Consider the following 17,860-nt stretch of genomic DNA (forward strand, 5'->3'; position numbering starts at 1 on the left):
TTCTGTCGTACTATTACAGCGTTGTATCTTGTCTCACAACTTCATCGGGTACATTATTTTATCTTGTGCAAGTCGATACGTTCTGAGCTGCCCCGTCATAAATCTGATCCTAAATCTACTCTTTGTGGGTTGGGTTGCAATATCGGCATCATTGTCATTTATATGTTGTTATTGTTGACATACTGTATTCTTTACAGCCCCAGACTAATAAGTAAGTGTTGCTTGTAAATTGACAGATGAACCTTTTAAAGCTTTACAATGTTGTTCTCTCCATTTAGCTCTGAATCATTTCCATGCCCACCTCGGTACAGACCTGGGCATGATGGAGAAGCTCGTCATCCATCTCGAGCGCCTGTGTGTATCACTTAGCAACAGTTACCCGTGACACCGGGTGCTTGGCAGTATTGATTGAATTAATTGTGTCCCCTTTGTATGAAGGTTGAGTAAAACAGGAAGTGGTTGCGGGAAAGAGTTGTGGTGCTGGGATTTAAACCCAGACATTTCAATTACTTCATCTGCTCAAATGATCCACGAGCATCAAGATTCAATAGCTCTGCATCTTTTAACATATTCTTTCTTTAGGGGAGAGAAATGTGATTTTTCTTTCCATTCGTTCGTGCCTTAGATTCAGATGGCTTTTGCCTCTTGAGAATAAACCGTCTCTTTTCGCCCTCAGTGACCCGTCTGTTTTTCTATTTATTCTCTCGAGTGAAGGAGAATGGTGGTTCTGTTGGTCATAGCAGCTTCATCAGTGTCCCATAAATGTAGATGCTAACCCAGGGGTCAGCAACCTTTTTGACTGGGAGAGCCATAAAAGCCAAACATTTCTAAATATATTTCATTGAGAGCCATATAGAATTTTTAACGTATAATAAATCAAATATGTCTTGCTTTTAATGCGACTTCTGGTGCTGCTTGATGCTACGGGGGGAGGGGGGGGGGGGGGTGCAGGTGACTTTTTCTTTGCTCCGCCCCGATGTGCGCGACGGAGACCCGAGAAGTGTTAACGCGACACGTAGAAACAGAATGACATGCAGTTGTGTAGATACGATCAATAACAGACGTTTAGTTTAATAAAAGAACAAAGACGTGCTCTTTAAGAGAAGGGACCTTAAATTACTTCTGCTGTAATCTGGCGCGATTTTTTTTCTTCTTTTTCAACTCAAAATTGTCTGTGAGCCATATGCCGTCACCGGAAGAGCCATATATGGCCATAGGTTCCCTGACCCCTGTGCTAACCTATACCGTCTGAACAGTATGATACTCTATTTACATTCACCATAGCACGCTCAATACTAGGGATGCGCCGATCCATATCGGCCGATATTCCCATTATCGGTTTTGATCGGCGTTCTCAAAACGGCCAATCAGATGACGTCAAATCTGGGAGAACTATCAGACGTTTCAATCGCGGCGCATCGCAACGGAGTAAATGCGACCGGCGAGGGCCGCAGAGTGAGAGGTCCACGAGGGGATCCTCACCACCGAGCGGCGTCCCCGTCCCCCGAGTTGAATCTCTGGGTCGACTCAGCCGACTCTCACATGTCTGCCCCTATAGACTGATGCTCACGGTAAACGCATTCGATCGGGAGCGCGAGGGTTTTGATAAAGTTAGTGGAAGGATTTATGTGACAACATCCGGTTTTGCAAAGTTAGCGGAAAGAACCACGTGGAACAACATCCGTTTATCAAAATAAGATGTCGACAAATCAAACACTAACATATAAAAGTAAACAATGAACTGATTTTGTATCTTTATAGATCGTTTCTGAGATTTAGCTTAAATTATGCTAACATTAAAACATTTTACTGTACCAAGGAAGAGTTTATAAAAATAAGTCAGACTTTTGTATGTTAAAAAAAGTCCTGTATATAGATTTCCCCAAGAGTTCCAGGAAATGAATGATGCAGATGTGTTCCATACATATCTGAAATCCCCTACAATAGCAATCAAACAATTTTAATGTATCAATTAGGACATTTTTCAAAGTAAAAGTCCTAAATGTTTAAAGAAATCGGTAATTTCTTTAATGTTTGAGGTGCTTTATATATGTATTTCCTCATAGTCCTAGGCAATAATGCTACACAATAAATAGAATGCTTCAATCGACAAGGTGATCGGTATTATCGGATCGGCAGATACTGATTTCAGTGATCGGTGATCGGCACCAAAAAACCTGATCGGTGCATCTCTACTCAATACATCTCCATATGACAATTAATCGTCTTGCAATGGAATCGTATCCTGATAAAATCATGTCAAGATAGCATGGTACACAATTAGGTTACATTATTTGGATTGGTAAGAACAAGCATGGATTAGTACTCAAAATGTGCAGAAAATATGAATTTATAAGAATTCAGCATATGGGAATACCTAAGTGGAGTTAAATCAAAGTGCCGTCTTAAGCTAATTACTTTTAGATTACTATAATATTTTTTGTAAATGGTCAGTGTATAGCCGGACACATTTCTTACCGTTTTCTCTGTAATTTCTCTTGAAACCAATATGTTCATTTTGCAGTTATGTTTTTAATTGATTAGAAAATAAGCATTAGTATGTAATTCACTCGGGTGTATCCACATATTAGCTTTACCATGTGTTTTTTTCCAGAAATACATTTTTATTTGTTGAATGACCAGACAACACGCTTTATCGTGATGTATATGTATAGTTATCGAGATGTGATATTTACTAATATTAAGATGGAAGGGTTTGGCCATATCGCCCAGCTCTGTGTGTAATTTATGTAATCAGTCCTAAAACAATCTGTCTCGATACCCTGCCATGTTTCATAGTTATCCATGTCTGCGCTGCAATTTTTAGTAGTGACCAAATGTTCTGTCTCATTTGTCGGTGTCGCTTCATGTAGGAGCGGCGCTGTGTCCTCTGGTTTCCCGAGGCGTGTCCAGTCAACTGTCTGACTGATGAGCCGTGCTGCCGTGCTGCACCATGAACAGAGCCTGTGGTGGGCTCGGCACAGCATTCATGTTTTCCATACACTAAGCCGACTCTGTAAAAAGTGTTTCTGACTTTGATGACGTTCAATAAGCACCTTCACGTAACCGCTTCAATTCACTGACTGTCTGTTGAGTTGAATGTCCAGAGGGCGGCACATCTTTCGTGGTTTTATCTCAAACGACTGATTCACTGCTGCAGTGTTTGATGTGAAGGAGCATAACCTCTTGCAGCAGCATAGGAATGTCTTTTCCATTAGGGGTGGGTGAGGTGACAATATACAAACACATATGACCATGACTCTGCACATCATGCAACGGACATGGGGCATTTCTTATCTCGTCTCCCCCTCTTTAAGGTGAGGGAGCAGAAGTATCGTTGATTTCTAAATATTTTGTCCATGACAAATGTGCTTTTCTGAGACACGACACTCGCCAAATCGGTGTGGGTTTTCTTGTTGACGAGCAAACTAATCTTTATATTTACTTAACAAATTTAGTTACGTCGTGGATGATCATTGCAATCCTCCTTCTAAGCATTGATTCAGGTCAAAAGAAAGCATGTGAACTGATGGACTTTCAGCAACTGACTCAAGAATCAGACCGTCGAACTTTCTAAACCGTCTGCGTATTTTCACTTTTTTAACACAAAACATTTGGTGGTAAGGATGTAAAGCAGTATTTCCTAAACTTTTATAATGCGCCTTATCTATAAATCTTGAGGGGAACAAAATGCGTTCTGAACCATTTTTACCACCATTTCCACATCACCTTATATTATTTGCCATTTTGAAGGGATGGACGTTTGATGATGTTAAATGCACGAGAATGTATAATACACCTGTAAATACTTAATAAATTACACAAATGCATTTAGGTAGTTTTCCCTTATCAGTAAAACAAACTTTGTTGTAAATTATCAGGACAATGTGAACATTCAGGCTCCCTCATTTGGTCAAATCTGTAATGCAGATATACATGTTAAATAAAAGAGTATAGAATAAATAATTTGATGGCAACCCGAATAATATCACTGACGACCAAACTACATTTTTGTAATGACTAATGAAATGTACATTTGTATGTTTATTGAATTCAAATATATTTTCCAAAAGGTATATAGGTTTATTTGCAAATTGTAATAATTGGTTTGAATGATTATGGAAACAGTAACTCGTAAGTTAGTGATCGAGACAGTGAGAACACCGGTAGACGTTTTCATTACTAATGGGAATAGCCCATGACTGACCATTGTTCTGCCTCTTTGTCAGCACTATTGTAATGCTGAATACACAGAAGGAAAGAGACCAGAGAAAAGGCTGATACCAGGGCATATACAGCCTGATCATGTCCTCCAGTGTTTCCTTCCTTTCTGCTCCTGTATCTCCAAACCATGATTTTCCCATCAAAACTGTAGTTGTAACTGAAGAAAGTGCCTTCAACCCTGTGGTGGGAGTCCTAGTGGGAGAGTTGATGCATATGCTACCTTTTTAAAAGTTGTGTAACGCCGACCTTTATTTGAAATAGCTTGATAATGTGTATTGCACCAACATCATTTCTCCCATATTTATTTTGTCTTTCTGTTTCAAGGAGTAGTTTTGTAGAATGGCGTCCACTCGCGGGCTTATAGGTTAACGGGAAGCTCGCGCGGGTTTGATTCCAGACGTGGCGCTCACTGCAGCCCATCCCTCTGAGCTTGTCACAGAAGTCCATGTATGGCTGGCTCCAGGGTTGACTGAGGGATGGGTTATGCATGTCAAATGGCTGAATAGCTGGATTGTTCTGTCGCTTCAAATCTGTCGGAGCGCTCTTGAACGAGCATTCCTACGGGAAACCAAGCACAGAGAAAAACTTCTGCTTGAAACTTTATTGGTTTGGAATACCCAGAGCGATTCCGTTCACTAGATATTATATGATATGCATGCTTTGTCGGTCATGATGGGATGTGCGTGTGAACTGTGGATGTCTGGTTTCCTATGTGCAGCTGCAGCTGCACAAGCACAGGCCGAGGAGCGGCGCAGCCTGCCAGGGAACAGCCCGGGACCTCCAACCAACGCACAAGCTAAACCTCAGGGGAGTAGGCCAGGTAAACGACACCACGCCCCGACACAGGAGCAGATTGGTTCCCACTGATACTGCCCTGTCACCGCTGCATTGTCTTCCGTAATCTGAACCATTGGATGCAACACAATCCACTGACCCACCCTGTCGGTAGAGTCTACCGCAGGTCATCCTCAGTCATCTTATTACTGTTACAGTTGACAAAGCCCATTAATGACGGTCACATGCACACATCTGCCCGGCTGATGCAAAGCTCTTGTAACGCGATCCTGCATTTGTATTCCCCCCCTTTGTGCTCTGAATATGCATCGCTGCGTTTGTCATATCGTTGAAACGCATATCCACGTATGTGTTGCAGTCATTGACGGCGGTGCACTGAGAATAGACGACCGACTGCGAGTGGCAAAAGAGAGGCGAGAGGAGGCGGACAAACAACAGGGTAAGGGGCTGATCCCAGTGTGATGTTATGGGAGCCGGAGCATAAGACAAGCTGCTAATACGTGATGTTTATCCTGCACCGTGCACGCACACAGTTGTGAGAGACTCTCAGATCATGGAGCGGGAGCGCAAGGCCAAGATGCAAGTGGAGCGTCAGCTGGAGGAGCGTCAGAAAAAGGTTGATGACCAGCGAAAAAAGGAGGAGCAGAAACGATTGGCTGTGGAGGAGAAGAGGAAACAGAAACAGGAAGAGGAAAAGGTAACTGCAGCACAGATGGAGTCTTGAGAGCCCTGTGGTTGCTTGGTTCATTTCACTCCTGTGACTTAACACATTTAGTTTACACAGACACACACGATTAGTTTAAAAGGGGAGGTGGAGAATGTTTAATCAGGAGAGTGTCAAGAAGATAACACCTCAGCTATACATACAGTGTCGTGCAATGATGATATTGTCAGATCTTGTCCTCTTTGCCTCTGGTTTACGGACCAATGTTGCTCTGCTTGTAATGACTTTCCTTTCCCCCTACGTCTGCCCCTGTGATGCTGCAGGAGCACTATGAGGTGATGATGCAGCGGACATTAGAGCGTAGTCAGCGAGTGGAGCAGAGGCAGAAGAGATGGTCCTGGGGAGGAGTGTCCACAGACTCTGATGGGCGGACAGGTAGAGGCCCTTTCTTCGCCTTCATTTAAAGTACACCCTTTATTTTCTGTTCAATTTACCACTTATGGCACATCAAAGACACAGTTGGGATACACTAAATGCTCTTTGGTTTTTCAAAACAAGACATGAAAGGGGTAAAACCCACGATGTATATGAAAGCAATATAAAGCAATCCCCCCCCCCAATAATAATGCCCGATGACGCTGTGTTTACTTGTATAAATGCTCTCAAGCTAGTATTGATAGGCATGACAGTCAAACGTGGCAGTACTATGTTTTTAATATTCAAGAGTCTTAACTAGCTGCTATTGTTGTGTTTGTTGTTTTATGGACTCATGAGTCTGGAATAAAGAAATATATATACGCTTGGGAGCTAGCAGAGTAACTTCTGTTACCATACATACTTATTTGTGTTCAATCCCATGACTTAACATAATTTTCAGGGGCAACCATATAAACTCAACCTTTCTTTCAGTCAAGCGTTTATGCATTGCATATCATTTTGTAAAAATATCTTCTAGTTCATAGCTCAAAATCTGAACCCCAAAGAAATGAATTTTCAGACTGAAAGTGGAGCCCATATAATTGAGTTCAAATCAAAAATGTATTCAAATATTGCAACAATACTGTCGGATATTGTTAGTTGTAATGCCGTCAAAACAACTCATAAAATCCAATTCATTGACTGAGATCTGAAGCTATAATGTAAATGACAATTGTTACTCGTCTGTCGAGCTCTCACAGTGACAGGCATGTGATATCACTTGACCCCTTCGCACAATCACTCCCACTATTTAAAGACCAGCAGACGGGGTTCCTCTTCTCTCCCGCCTTGTATGAAGGATGTTTCTCAGCAATTTGTATTTTATCCCTCCTCTGTGGGAGCTGCTGTCTTTTTCCCGCAGGAGACTCGGATGCCAGCTCTTCATCTCCAGTAACTATAGTTATCTCCCCTGCCTCGTCACAAAAGCCACCAAGGAGTCAACAAGGTTTTGTTTGTTGATAATTTGCTCACCAATGTAGCAACACAGCATGGACTGGCACTGGCACTCTAGATAGCTCGGTTACCTCCCATCCTTCCCACCCCACCTGCAGTCTAACTGGAAGCTTTTCACTAACCCTTGTTGTATGGGGCCGTTGTTCCGTGTGTGCTTTGTGCTGGGTGAATAGCTCGGAAGCTTTTCGGTTGTTCACTTACTCGCACTGTTGGACACTTCCGGGTCACACGGGGGACTTTGCATGGAAGGCCAATCGAAGGGCACATGGAGAAACTGCACTAGTATCACCTTTTGGATTCTCTGGCACGGATCATGTTATGTTTGTGACCCTCTCCTCTCTGGAGTGGTCAACAATAAGCATCTGTTGTTTACTAACCACCATGCCTGCCTCTAAAAACACAACAACTTTGGAATGGTTTGTAAAAAAATGAAGGTCATTTTATACATGATATGTATCAGCAAATTCATGCTGAATATCATGTGTTTTGCAAAGAGTGTGTCACTAAATGTGCACTGCTTTAGGAGCACATAAGATCAATGGGTTAACGGGCAACCGTCAGTGTGTTTTTGTTTCTATGTATTTTAATTTAGGGATAATAATGAAGCAGCATATCACCCTTTTCCTATTAAGGCTATTAGGATCTTGAAGAGCCTAGTCCTCCCTCGTATGCACCCTAATGCCCTCCTCCATTGGCCAACCTCCAGTGTAAACCCCGCCTCCCTTGTCTGTCTCTCCTCCTCCCTCTTAGTGGACAAGCGCTCCACATCCACCATGAACCTGAAACAGCTGTCCGAGGCTGGCATCAGCAAACGCCTATCCTCCTCCTCTGCCACCCTTATCAAATCTCCTGACAAACGTAAGTCTCCTCACTGATTTCCCCCCTTCCTCCCTCCCACATTGGCTCCTTGTCCCCCTCCCTGCCTCCCTTCACCCGTTCCTCCTACCCTCTTTGCATTGCTGTGCTGTTCCTTAACCAATGTAGTTCCAAACTAACCAGACTATTACCGGCCAGGTAAATGTGTTACTCTGATGAATAATGTTCTGAGATCGAGGTGACCAACTAGAATATCTGGAACAAACCTACTTTCTCTTTTAACTCTCAAGCCTGGAGTGAACTCTGACCCCTGTGCTCTCCATATCTCACTGGAACGCTGACGGACTGGTAAAAGTGCTTGAGCTCTCTGGTTCCAGCTAATTATGGAGTAGCATGGCCTCACAATCTATTTACTTTGCACCGGATCAAATGTTCCGAATCACAAGAGGTCCCAAGCACCACATGGTGATTCATTTATACATATGCTCATAGCGGTGTAGAAGCCTATAACAATTTTCAGAAGCATATTTTGATTCACAAGAAGTATACAAAACTAATCGACACAATCAGTTGATTAATATTTCTCCACAGCTTATATGGGTTGCCAGTGTCATTTCCTCTCTCTGATATTGTTGATTTCTCTATTCCTCTAGACACGTTTAATATTCATGCTTTTCCTTTCCAAGGCCGATGAATATATTCAAAACAAAGTCTGAGAGACTTTGTACCAATCACAAAAGAGCGCTGTCTAAATTCATCATGAAGTGTCTCATCATTGTCTCTCAGGTGTTAAGCCGAGGAGTTCATCTTGTAATCGGTTGCCTAACAATGGCAATGCTGCTCAGGCCAGTAAGGAAGACTGCAAAAAGCCTCGGGTGGAACCGACAGGTGCAAAAGATCTCCTTTCCATCCCACACGATGCTTTCATAATAATGATGGGGTACTATGCACAATTTAGCAAACCAACACAGGTTATAGAGGACATTTTTAATAAGTTCCATTATATGATACGATCTGTACCAACTATGAAAACTACATAGCAATCTGTATTTGTATACATGCAAATGGTTTAAACACTCATGGCAATTAACACCACGATATCTCATCTGGATTATCATCAGAATGGGCCGTTCCAACTCTCCTCTGTGTACTTGGTCTATTACACTTCACATCATCAGCTGCTGGCTGCCCAAGCCTGTTGACTCCCATTCGGCCAAATGAAGTGCACATGACTTGTAAACTGTCTTTGGGGATTCCTTGTTGACTCCTTTCCGGTGCCTGCTTGGCTATAACTCCACTTTCATGTCCGTAGGCCGTTCCGTCAGGAGGAGAAGTTCCTCCCTCACACGAGTAAGTGAGGGCGGAGCACAGACCGCTGCCAAGCCTGATAAGGCGACAACGGAAGACCAAGGTGGCGAGCATGAACAATCAGAAATCCGTTGCGTCTCGCCTCTGTCTGCATCGCGCAGGGCTCCCGTTGTGTGAGAACCCGCATGTTGCTCTGATGTTAACCGCTTGCTCGACTTTTAAACCCCGACCAACACTGTCGGCGACTAAGAGGTTTTGGGGATAACGCTTGGCTCATTTCAGTGTCATCTGCGATATCGGATATATTTAAACTTTCTATGCCTTTCTTCCTTCCGTCGATGTTCCCTTCTAACCAAGTCTTGCTCACCTCCAGGCAGCTGCTCCGCCTCTCTGAACTCTTGTTCCCTGTCTGATTTACTGGGAACGCTGTGCGTGTTCCATGTATGCCTTTCTGCTGTCTTAACCCCCCAGATCATGCCCTGTGCTATGTGGTTCACCGATAACTTATCATGTTTGAACTATTTTAATTGTTTTCTTTTCAAGTGACAACCCCGGGATGTTTTTGTGTGTGCTGTGTCTGCCCTAACACAGTGTATTGTATTGTTGTCACAAAGTGTTGATTGTTTTCTCCCTCCAAGATGACGTTTTAGCTTGATTTAAGTCACGATGCTTCCCTGTGGTGTGTGGCAGTGCCATCCCGCCACAGCACCCCAGAGCACAGAAAAGACTCCCTTCAGTCTGTGTGTTGCCATTAACCACCAATGCTTCTGTTTGTCCTGTAGCGATGTCGGCGTTCGTACGAAAGAGGCTGTCAAAATGTTCTTGTTCTGTTTACATGTCTTTTCTCTGTGTGGTTAGCCTAGACAACAATACGACACGGATACCGTCATGCAAATTGACTGGATACTTCCTACTAGCAAACATAACATTTCATACATTTATTTCACCCCAAATCGCCCACACAACTTATAACCGTAACTCTGACTAAATACCCCAGATTTGTAATAACTGGGTGCAGAGCAGGGAGCCGTGCTGCCATGCCCCCAGGGTGAGCCCCCAGGGTGAGCCCCCAGGGTGATCCCTCAGCAGCTAACAAACAAGTTCATCGGCAACCGATGTCTTCTCACTAAGACCTCCAAAGGGAAGTGTGGGACTCTGTACCTTCTGAAAGATCTAGCATTTACGGACATGTGGCAAAATGAACCCGACACCTAAACTCTTCTTCTGGTATGATTTCTACTTTGTAGCTTTGGTACCAACAATGGACTAAATGGGGAATTTTTAATTCTTTTTAATTTAATGGAAGCAAGAGACCTTAGTTTCTTCTGTGAAATCAATGTCCACCATCATGCTTTGCACTTCCATTGCAGTCTGCCTTCTTTTTTTTAAAATCAAATTTGCCAACTTCTTAATATTCACCATAAAAAAGTTTTCACAGAAGGAACTGAAGTATTGCCTGGTTACAATCACTTGCCCCATCACTTTTAGGTTTATTTCACTTCTCATCTTCCGACCTAATGACACTCCTCTGCCGTCTTTTTTAAGTTCACTAATGGATTGTTTTTCCCATCAGCCCACCTCCCTCTACCTCAAGGGCCCATTGATTTTACCCTATTGTCTACTTTGACGACTGTTTTAACTGATCTTCAGTTACCAGACAAAATCATTATTTGGTCTGTCTCAGCACTTTTCCATGGCATCCTTTCCTTATTGTCATATTGATTATACTCATTTTATTGAATATTACTGAAAGCAATCGGGTTAAAGACTGTTGATAAGGAGCCCATGTAAGATTGCTGGGACATGACCGTTGGTTGTTTATGTTGATTCTCCTGTTGGTTCGATCACATGGTGACCTTTCTGAACTTCATTGACCCCTCTTACTCCCCTTCTTCTGTTTTGCCTTCAACCCCCATTCTCATCCACTCTTTTGTTCTTGGCCTCTTTGTTCTCCTCGTTTTTTTTCGGTGATTTTTCGACCGCGTAGCTCGCAGGCCACCGGCTGGCACTGTGGACGGAGGGTTCCTTAGTCGCCTGCTCACCCCCACCCAGGCCTCACTAGCTAGGAGCAAGAGCGCCGCCGCACTGTCAGCGGAAGGAACAAATGCCCCAGGTAACCTCGGAGACCCTGGCAAAGAGGAAGGATGGCTAGACACAGAACCTGGTCCTTCCTACTTGCCCTCATTTTTCCAGTAGAAGGTAGAAGGTAGCCCAGTGCTCCCAGTGTCACTTCACTAGCTCCAAGCTCATAGCCCAGTGCCCTTCTGCAGACCCTTATGCTTTTACATTCGATTCTCTCAAAGTTAATAGTGGCCTCTTGGTGTTGGTGGTGCAAATACCAAAGTCACTGATCAGCTCCATGTGTTTTAAAAGTGGCTATTTGAACCATCAGCTCTGAATGAAACACATTTGCAGGAAAGGTCACTCATGTGAGAGAGAGAGACGTAAATATTGACACGCAAACACACACGGGTCCAGCTCACATGCATTCATACACAATTGGCCGTTGTGTGCTGAGCTGAGCCGAGCCGGGCCGACTTGGCTGGGAGCATTTCTCTGCCTTTGAGGAGCCTCGGGGACCATGCTGGGAGATTTGCTCTAAGCTGCTTACCTGTTAGTTCTTGTTACGTCAGAATGAGACCGTTGTGCTATTGCATGTGTTCTGGTAGCGAGGCCAGAGTGCTGGGGGGCATTTGAAAGAGTTATTACAGGCATTACCGTAGAATCAATTGGGTTGATGTTGCACTATTCAAATTCAGGATGTCCCCATTCTGTCATTAGATCTTTGTCTGACCGTTTGTAGTCTTATTGCCTCTGAAGGTGTTAGGTGAGGTGTTAACATCTTATGAGAGGATTTGTATTCTTTCTTCATGTTTTTGAAACGTAACACTGCGCACTGTTTCAGTTTATGATGGGTGTGATTACAGTATTTAAGGCAGAGATTAGGGGTATAAATAGTTCCAGACTGCTCGATTGAATGAACCATACTGTAGCACTGAACCCAGCACTGAGTGCCAGTGAAGCTGCAACTGTATTCTCGTATTGGTTTTCGGGTGTGGTGTTTATTGACCGGCCATTACAAACCCATTAGCCGCTATAGATTTTCTGCTAAGTATGGCCCCAGTAGAAACAGGACACATCTGCATTAGCAGCAGCAGCAGCAGCGGTAGCTCATGGCACGATACATTTCTAGTCAACAGAACTGATCAGTGGTCAGAACACAACACATTTGTGACCAGGCTGTGGAAGGGAGAGTTCCTCCGGTCTCAGGATTATCATGGCTAATCCCTCAATCTGACACAGCAAGATCAGTGCCAGGGGACAACACTCTTAACTATCATTACTACCTGCACGCTACACTACACAGCAACTCGGGATCAATATTTTGGATCAGTTGGTCCTGATTACAATTGAGATTTATTTTGCGTGGAACTCTTTAGAAATTGTAAAATGATGCTTATGCCAGAGGCCGGTTTGTCCTTAAAACACAGCTCATGTTGCAGTCAATGTCTAATCTAGATTATGAAGAGTTACATTATAATTTCAGAAAAAGACTGAAAGATTGCATTTTGGTTAGCGATACTAAACGCAACAAATGACACAATCTACACTCTATATGTGTTAGTGTACTAATAAATGAGTGTGGTATGTGTTTGCAGTGTGTGTTGGTGGTAGGTTTTGTGTAGTGTGTGTGTGCTGTGCTGTGGTTCTTGGTGTTGGGGTGTGTCCATGTTGTGTACAGAGGCTTCGGCACCTGTGTCTGGGTTTTTGTGAGATGTCTGCTCTCTGCTCGTGTCGTTATCTCCAGCTCAATCAAAGCTTCAGAAATCCAGCTGTTGCCCGCCTCAAGTGCCGTTTCTAACAAATCGCCTGTTTGTGCTCTTGTCTCCTCACCAATCCCTCTCCTTCATTTCTTTCAACCATCATCTGCTCTCTCTCTCTCGCTCTCTCTCTCCATCACTCCATCTCTCCCTCTCCTTCTTTTTTGTGCTGCTTTGCCGCCCAACTGGGCCGCTTGTCCCACCTGCCATTGGTCGTGCTCCCATGGCCCTGCGATGACCGTGTCCTTGACCAGAGTGTCACCCGTGTCCTCGCTCAGCCTCGGCCAGCCCCCTGCACCCGCCGCGGGGGCCGGTGCGCAGCCGCAGCATTGACCGGCAGAAGAGCGGAATGACCACCTCTGTGTCGGCCGACGGAGCCCTCGACCCCTCAGTGGTGAGAAGACCCTTTTGAGTTCATGTTACGAACACTACTGGTCAGAAAGACGTGTAATGCTGTTAATGATGTTCAGGGGAAGCTTTCACCGCAGTTATTGATTTCCTGACTGTCCTTCCTGTGCCCTTCTCATCAAGCTGTGTTCTTGTATCATCATGACTAAGTATGTCTGATATGGCTATGTGAGTATGTACTTAGTATAAGTGTTTCAATCAACACTAGCTGGGCCATTTGCTTGAACATATTGGAAGGCAACGTTGCTTTCAATAATTTGATCAAGTTTCAGTTTGTGAGTTCAGTCACTTAGGAATCAGGTGTTGTATGGAAACTCCGATTTAAACATGACATTTCTCTAAGATTTTAACAGTCAAATTATATCTCAATTTGAGAATTTTATAAATTAATTAACAATGCAACCAAGTGGTCAGAAAGAGAGCTTTTATTTTGACTGAGGGAGTTTACAATCGTGTCTATTTTCAAACGGCACGAGTGGTAATTATTATTTAAGTTACATGTGTGGCGCAATGAGAACTCTGATTTCAGGCAGTATGACATTCTGGTTGTAGAAAGACACGGTTTTATCAAAACGGGTTTGGAACTGTTAGGGAACAGGGAATTTGAGAGATAATACAGTACAATGTATAATACTGCTGCGTTTGTAAAAACCAAGTCGCCTTTACATTTTATTTCCACAGGAACGTATTGGAATTTGACTTGGAATATATGGATAGACAAAAAAAAACTTTTAATATTGGACACATGATTTTATTTTTAGGAGCACTAAGAGTGACCCTTGCGGACGTCTTGCGCAGTGAGAACGAGAGCGCTCACTCTTCACTGCATTGAAATGACATTGCTCAGAGGAAAGTAGCAGATGGCGCCACAGACAGATTTATATGCACGCATCTGGTTATTTGCCAGTCAAAGTACTTCTGCAGGACGCTAAACATATGGAAATGTTGTTCCTCCAGCTGTTCTCCAACCTTTGCTGGTCACTCATAATATTAACTTGTTTATACATTTCCAACATCCTAACAATCATAAGTGATGTCTCGGATGTTCTCACTTGGTGGCCCGTCGTGCCTGTCTCTCTCTTTCTCTGTCTCTCTCTCTCTCAATGTGCTTGTCCTCCTCCATGACTGTGAAGGCCTTCATTGTCGTATCATGAGACAAAGGGATCAACAATAGTCTGATTCTAGACAGATCAGACCATGCCAATCAGACCCCATCCTGACCCTGGGGCCGATTGCTCAGCATGTCATTGTCCTCTCTTCTCCACATGCACAGATTGGTGTGTAGATAGTTGCAATTCACAGCTAATCACTCGGGCGTTGCGACACACTTTGGTTAAATAGTTTTAAAGTTAGATGAGTTTAGCCGCCTGTGTTCAGAGGGGTACTCTTAAATAATGAAATGCCTGCAAGCTTCCTTACTTTGCTTATAAACTGATATAAGGAGGGTTTTAGGGTCATTACATGTCATTTAGCAGACGCTTTTATCCAAAGCGACTTACAATAAGTGCATTTCAACCTAGAGTACAAACTAAGAACAACAAGAATACAGGAAGTAACATTTCCTCAACATAGTCGAACTACAAAAGTACCATAAGTAAGTGCTATTTAAGTGCCACTGAAGTGCAAATCTGTGTTTTAATCCAGATATAGTCGGAAAAGGTGTGTTTTCAGTCTCCGACGGAAGATGTAGAGACTTTCTGCTGTCCTGATGTCAGTGGGGAGCTCGTTCCACCACTGAGGAGCCAGGACAGCAAACAGTCTGGATTTCGAGTGATTAGCTCGAGGTGCAGGAGTCACAAGACGATTGGCTGTTGCCGGCGGAGCGACGTGCGGGGTGTGCGGTGTGACCATATCCCGGATGTAGACGGGCCCGATCCGTCTAGAGCACGGGCGCCAGGACCAGTGTTTTGAAGCGGATGCGAGCAGCCACCGGTAACCAGTGAAGAGAGCGGAGGAGCGGAGTGGTGTGGGTGAATTTCGGGAGACTGAAGACCAGTCGAGCTGCTGCATTCTGGATGAGCTGCAGGGGTCGGATGGCCTTAGCGGGTAGACCAGCCAGGAGGGAGTTGCAGTAGTCGAGGCGTGAAATGACCAGAGCCTGGACCAGAACCTGCGCCGCCTTCTGAGTAAGAAGAGGACGTATTCTCCTGATGTTGTGCAGCATGTACCGACAGGAACGCGTTGTCGCAGTGATGTTGGCCGTCAGGGAGAGTTGACTGTCGAGTGTCACCCCGAGGTTCCTGGCAGTCAGGGTAGGGGCCAACACAGAGCTGTTGAAGGTGATAGTCAGGTCGTGGGTGGGGGAGCCTTTCCCTGGAAGGAATAGTAGCTCAGTCTTGTCAGGGTTGATCTTCAGGTGGTGAGCAGACATCCACTGAGAGATGTCAGTCAGACAGGCAGAGATTCGTGCCGCCACCTGTGTTTCGGACGGTGGAAACGAGAAGATCAGTTGGGTCAGTATAGTTAAGTTACTGCTAGGGTTGGGTACCGGAAACCGGTGCCACATTGGCACCGGTTAATACAACCGGTATTACCCGGACCGAAACGCAACGCACATTTCGGTGCTTCCTTCCGGTGCCTGAGCCGATTAAAATTGAAAAAAACTATTGTTGTGAACTTCTCTGGTGACTCCGCCCTGTCAGCAGGTTACGAGCCTCTCATTAAACTTTGACAGCGGAGGCTGCGCCGTGTGTGACGGCGTGAGCCCGTGTCGAGCACACCAGCGTCAGGCTGGGCGCGACGGGGAGACCGTCACCGGTCCCCCTGAACACGTGGAGACGGATTATGACGAGCAGCCTTAACTCAGATTAGTACCGGAACGTTTATTGCAAGTCTTGCATTCATAAAAGTAGCCCAAGTCAGTAGCTCTCCACTTCGCTGTGGCATTGGTTCGCTTCTCTTGCCTTGGTTCATCTCCTCCCTGCAGCGTCGTCTGCCGAAGCCTCGCTCCACTGTGTGTTTGGTTGTATGATTTGCTGGCATCAATGGTGCGTTTAGCATTTAAATGATATTTAAGACTGGAAGTACTCCGGTGATAAGACAATTCATCTTGGCAGTGGTTACATAGGACTTTGTTTCTGTCGACTCCGCCGTCTTTAAGAACTTTAAATTGAAAATGGCCATTAAAAATCTCCGTACTCTTCTCCATGTTTGTTAAACCGCGAATGGCTTTCTTTTCCGGTTCCGCAGCAATCAGTAGCAGACTTTTACAAAATAAAAGCCTGTGAGCAACAAACTTTTACAATAATAAAACCTGCGTTAACGCGCGATAAAATAATTGTCGGCGTTAATTAATTGATGCGTTAACGCAAGATTAACGCGTTAACGTGCCCAGCCATAATAAGTACATATATGAACATACATACATATATATACACACATAAGTATATATATTTATATATGCATTCATATATATATATATGCACATACATAAGTACATATTTACATATGTATATATATATATATACAGGGGTGCACATAACTTTTTCAGTGAGGACCGGGAGATGGTGTTTGGTACTCACTCCATCTGTCGCGTCAGTTTTGTGACGTAAGACAGAAATGGCATGCTGTTGTGTAGAGACGATCAATAACAGATCGGTTAAGTTTGCAAAGGCGCGAAGCAACACAAGTGGCATTACGCATTGTTGATTATCTTCGCGCATGCGTACCAGTTATGTGCACCCCTGCCTATAAGGTCTGCACATGACTATATATATATATATATACACACATATCATATAACGGAGAACATATATTGTGTTTGTTAACAGTCTGATATCCGTTGTTTGTCAGTGCTCCATGATAACGGCTTCTACAGGGAATATGGCCAAAGAGGTTTTTAATGTCCTCATTGTGCGTTTAAAAAAAAAAGTATCGGTTCAGGCACCGTTTAGGCACCGGTATCGTTTTCAAAGTACCGGTTTAGCACCGGTATCGGAAAAAACCCAAACGATACCCATCCCTAGTTACTGCTGCAAGTGTCTTTGGGATGACTTCTGGTCCTCTCCTTCGTACAATGACACTGAATTGTTCCGATGCTATTTTTACATGAATAGGAAACACATGTTTTGTTCCTGTTAGGAAACTATACATCAATTGCCTGTACCCTGTCCTGCTTTTCTTTTCCACCCCCCCCCAGAGAATGGTTGTGTGAACAAAGCTAATGCAGTTTGTTATTGGAATAATTTTGTAAATGCACAAATGCATTGCATTTAATCTTTGCTTGTTTGGCAATCAGTCCTAAATGTGTGGTGTGGGATCAGGATGGTATATTTGTGTCTGAGTGTCACATGATTGACCTTGCTATACTCAATGTCATCATGTTTATTCTGCCAAACATAGCACATGATTAGCATTATAAACATTATAGAATAAAAATAAACCCTGACTCATA

At 43.9% G+C, this 17,860-nt stretch overlaps 1 protein-coding gene across 9 annotated transcripts in view; it reads left to right on the forward strand.

Moving 5' to 3' along the window:
* The window catches only part of map7d3 (MAP7 domain containing 3), a 29,528-nt gene that overhangs the window by 4,285 nt on the left and 7,383 nt on the right, over window positions 1-17,860 (forward strand). Inside the window, exons 2-11 of one of the 9 annotated variants that reach the window (XM_056439106.1) lie at window positions 4,943-5,044; window positions 5,378-5,458; window positions 5,553-5,716; window positions 6,007-6,118; window positions 7,023-7,106; window positions 7,865-7,972; window positions 8,696-8,818; window positions 9,243-9,341; window positions 11,226-11,351; window positions 13,314-13,453. In XM_056439106.1, the coding sequence (XP_056295081.1) occupies window positions 4,943-5,044; window positions 5,378-5,458; window positions 5,553-5,716; window positions 6,007-6,118; window positions 7,023-7,106; window positions 7,865-7,972; window positions 8,696-8,818; window positions 9,243-9,341; window positions 11,226-11,351; window positions 13,314-13,453 (1,139 nt within the window). The remainder of the gene's footprint in view (window positions 1-4,942; window positions 5,045-5,377; window positions 5,459-5,552; window positions 5,717-6,006; window positions 6,119-7,022; window positions 7,107-7,864; window positions 7,973-8,695; window positions 8,819-9,242; window positions 9,342-11,225; window positions 11,352-13,313; window positions 13,454-17,860) is intronic. The other 8 variants (XM_056439107.1, XM_056439109.1, XM_056439111.1 and 5 more) reach the window with 8 other exon arrangements.

Source organism: Pseudoliparis swirei, chromosome 19 (assembly GCF_029220125.1).
Source record: "Pseudoliparis swirei isolate HS2019 ecotype Mariana Trench chromosome 19, NWPU_hadal_v1, whole genome shotgun sequence".
Lineage (NCBI taxonomy): Eukaryota > Metazoa > Chordata > Actinopteri > Perciformes > Liparidae > Pseudoliparis > Pseudoliparis swirei.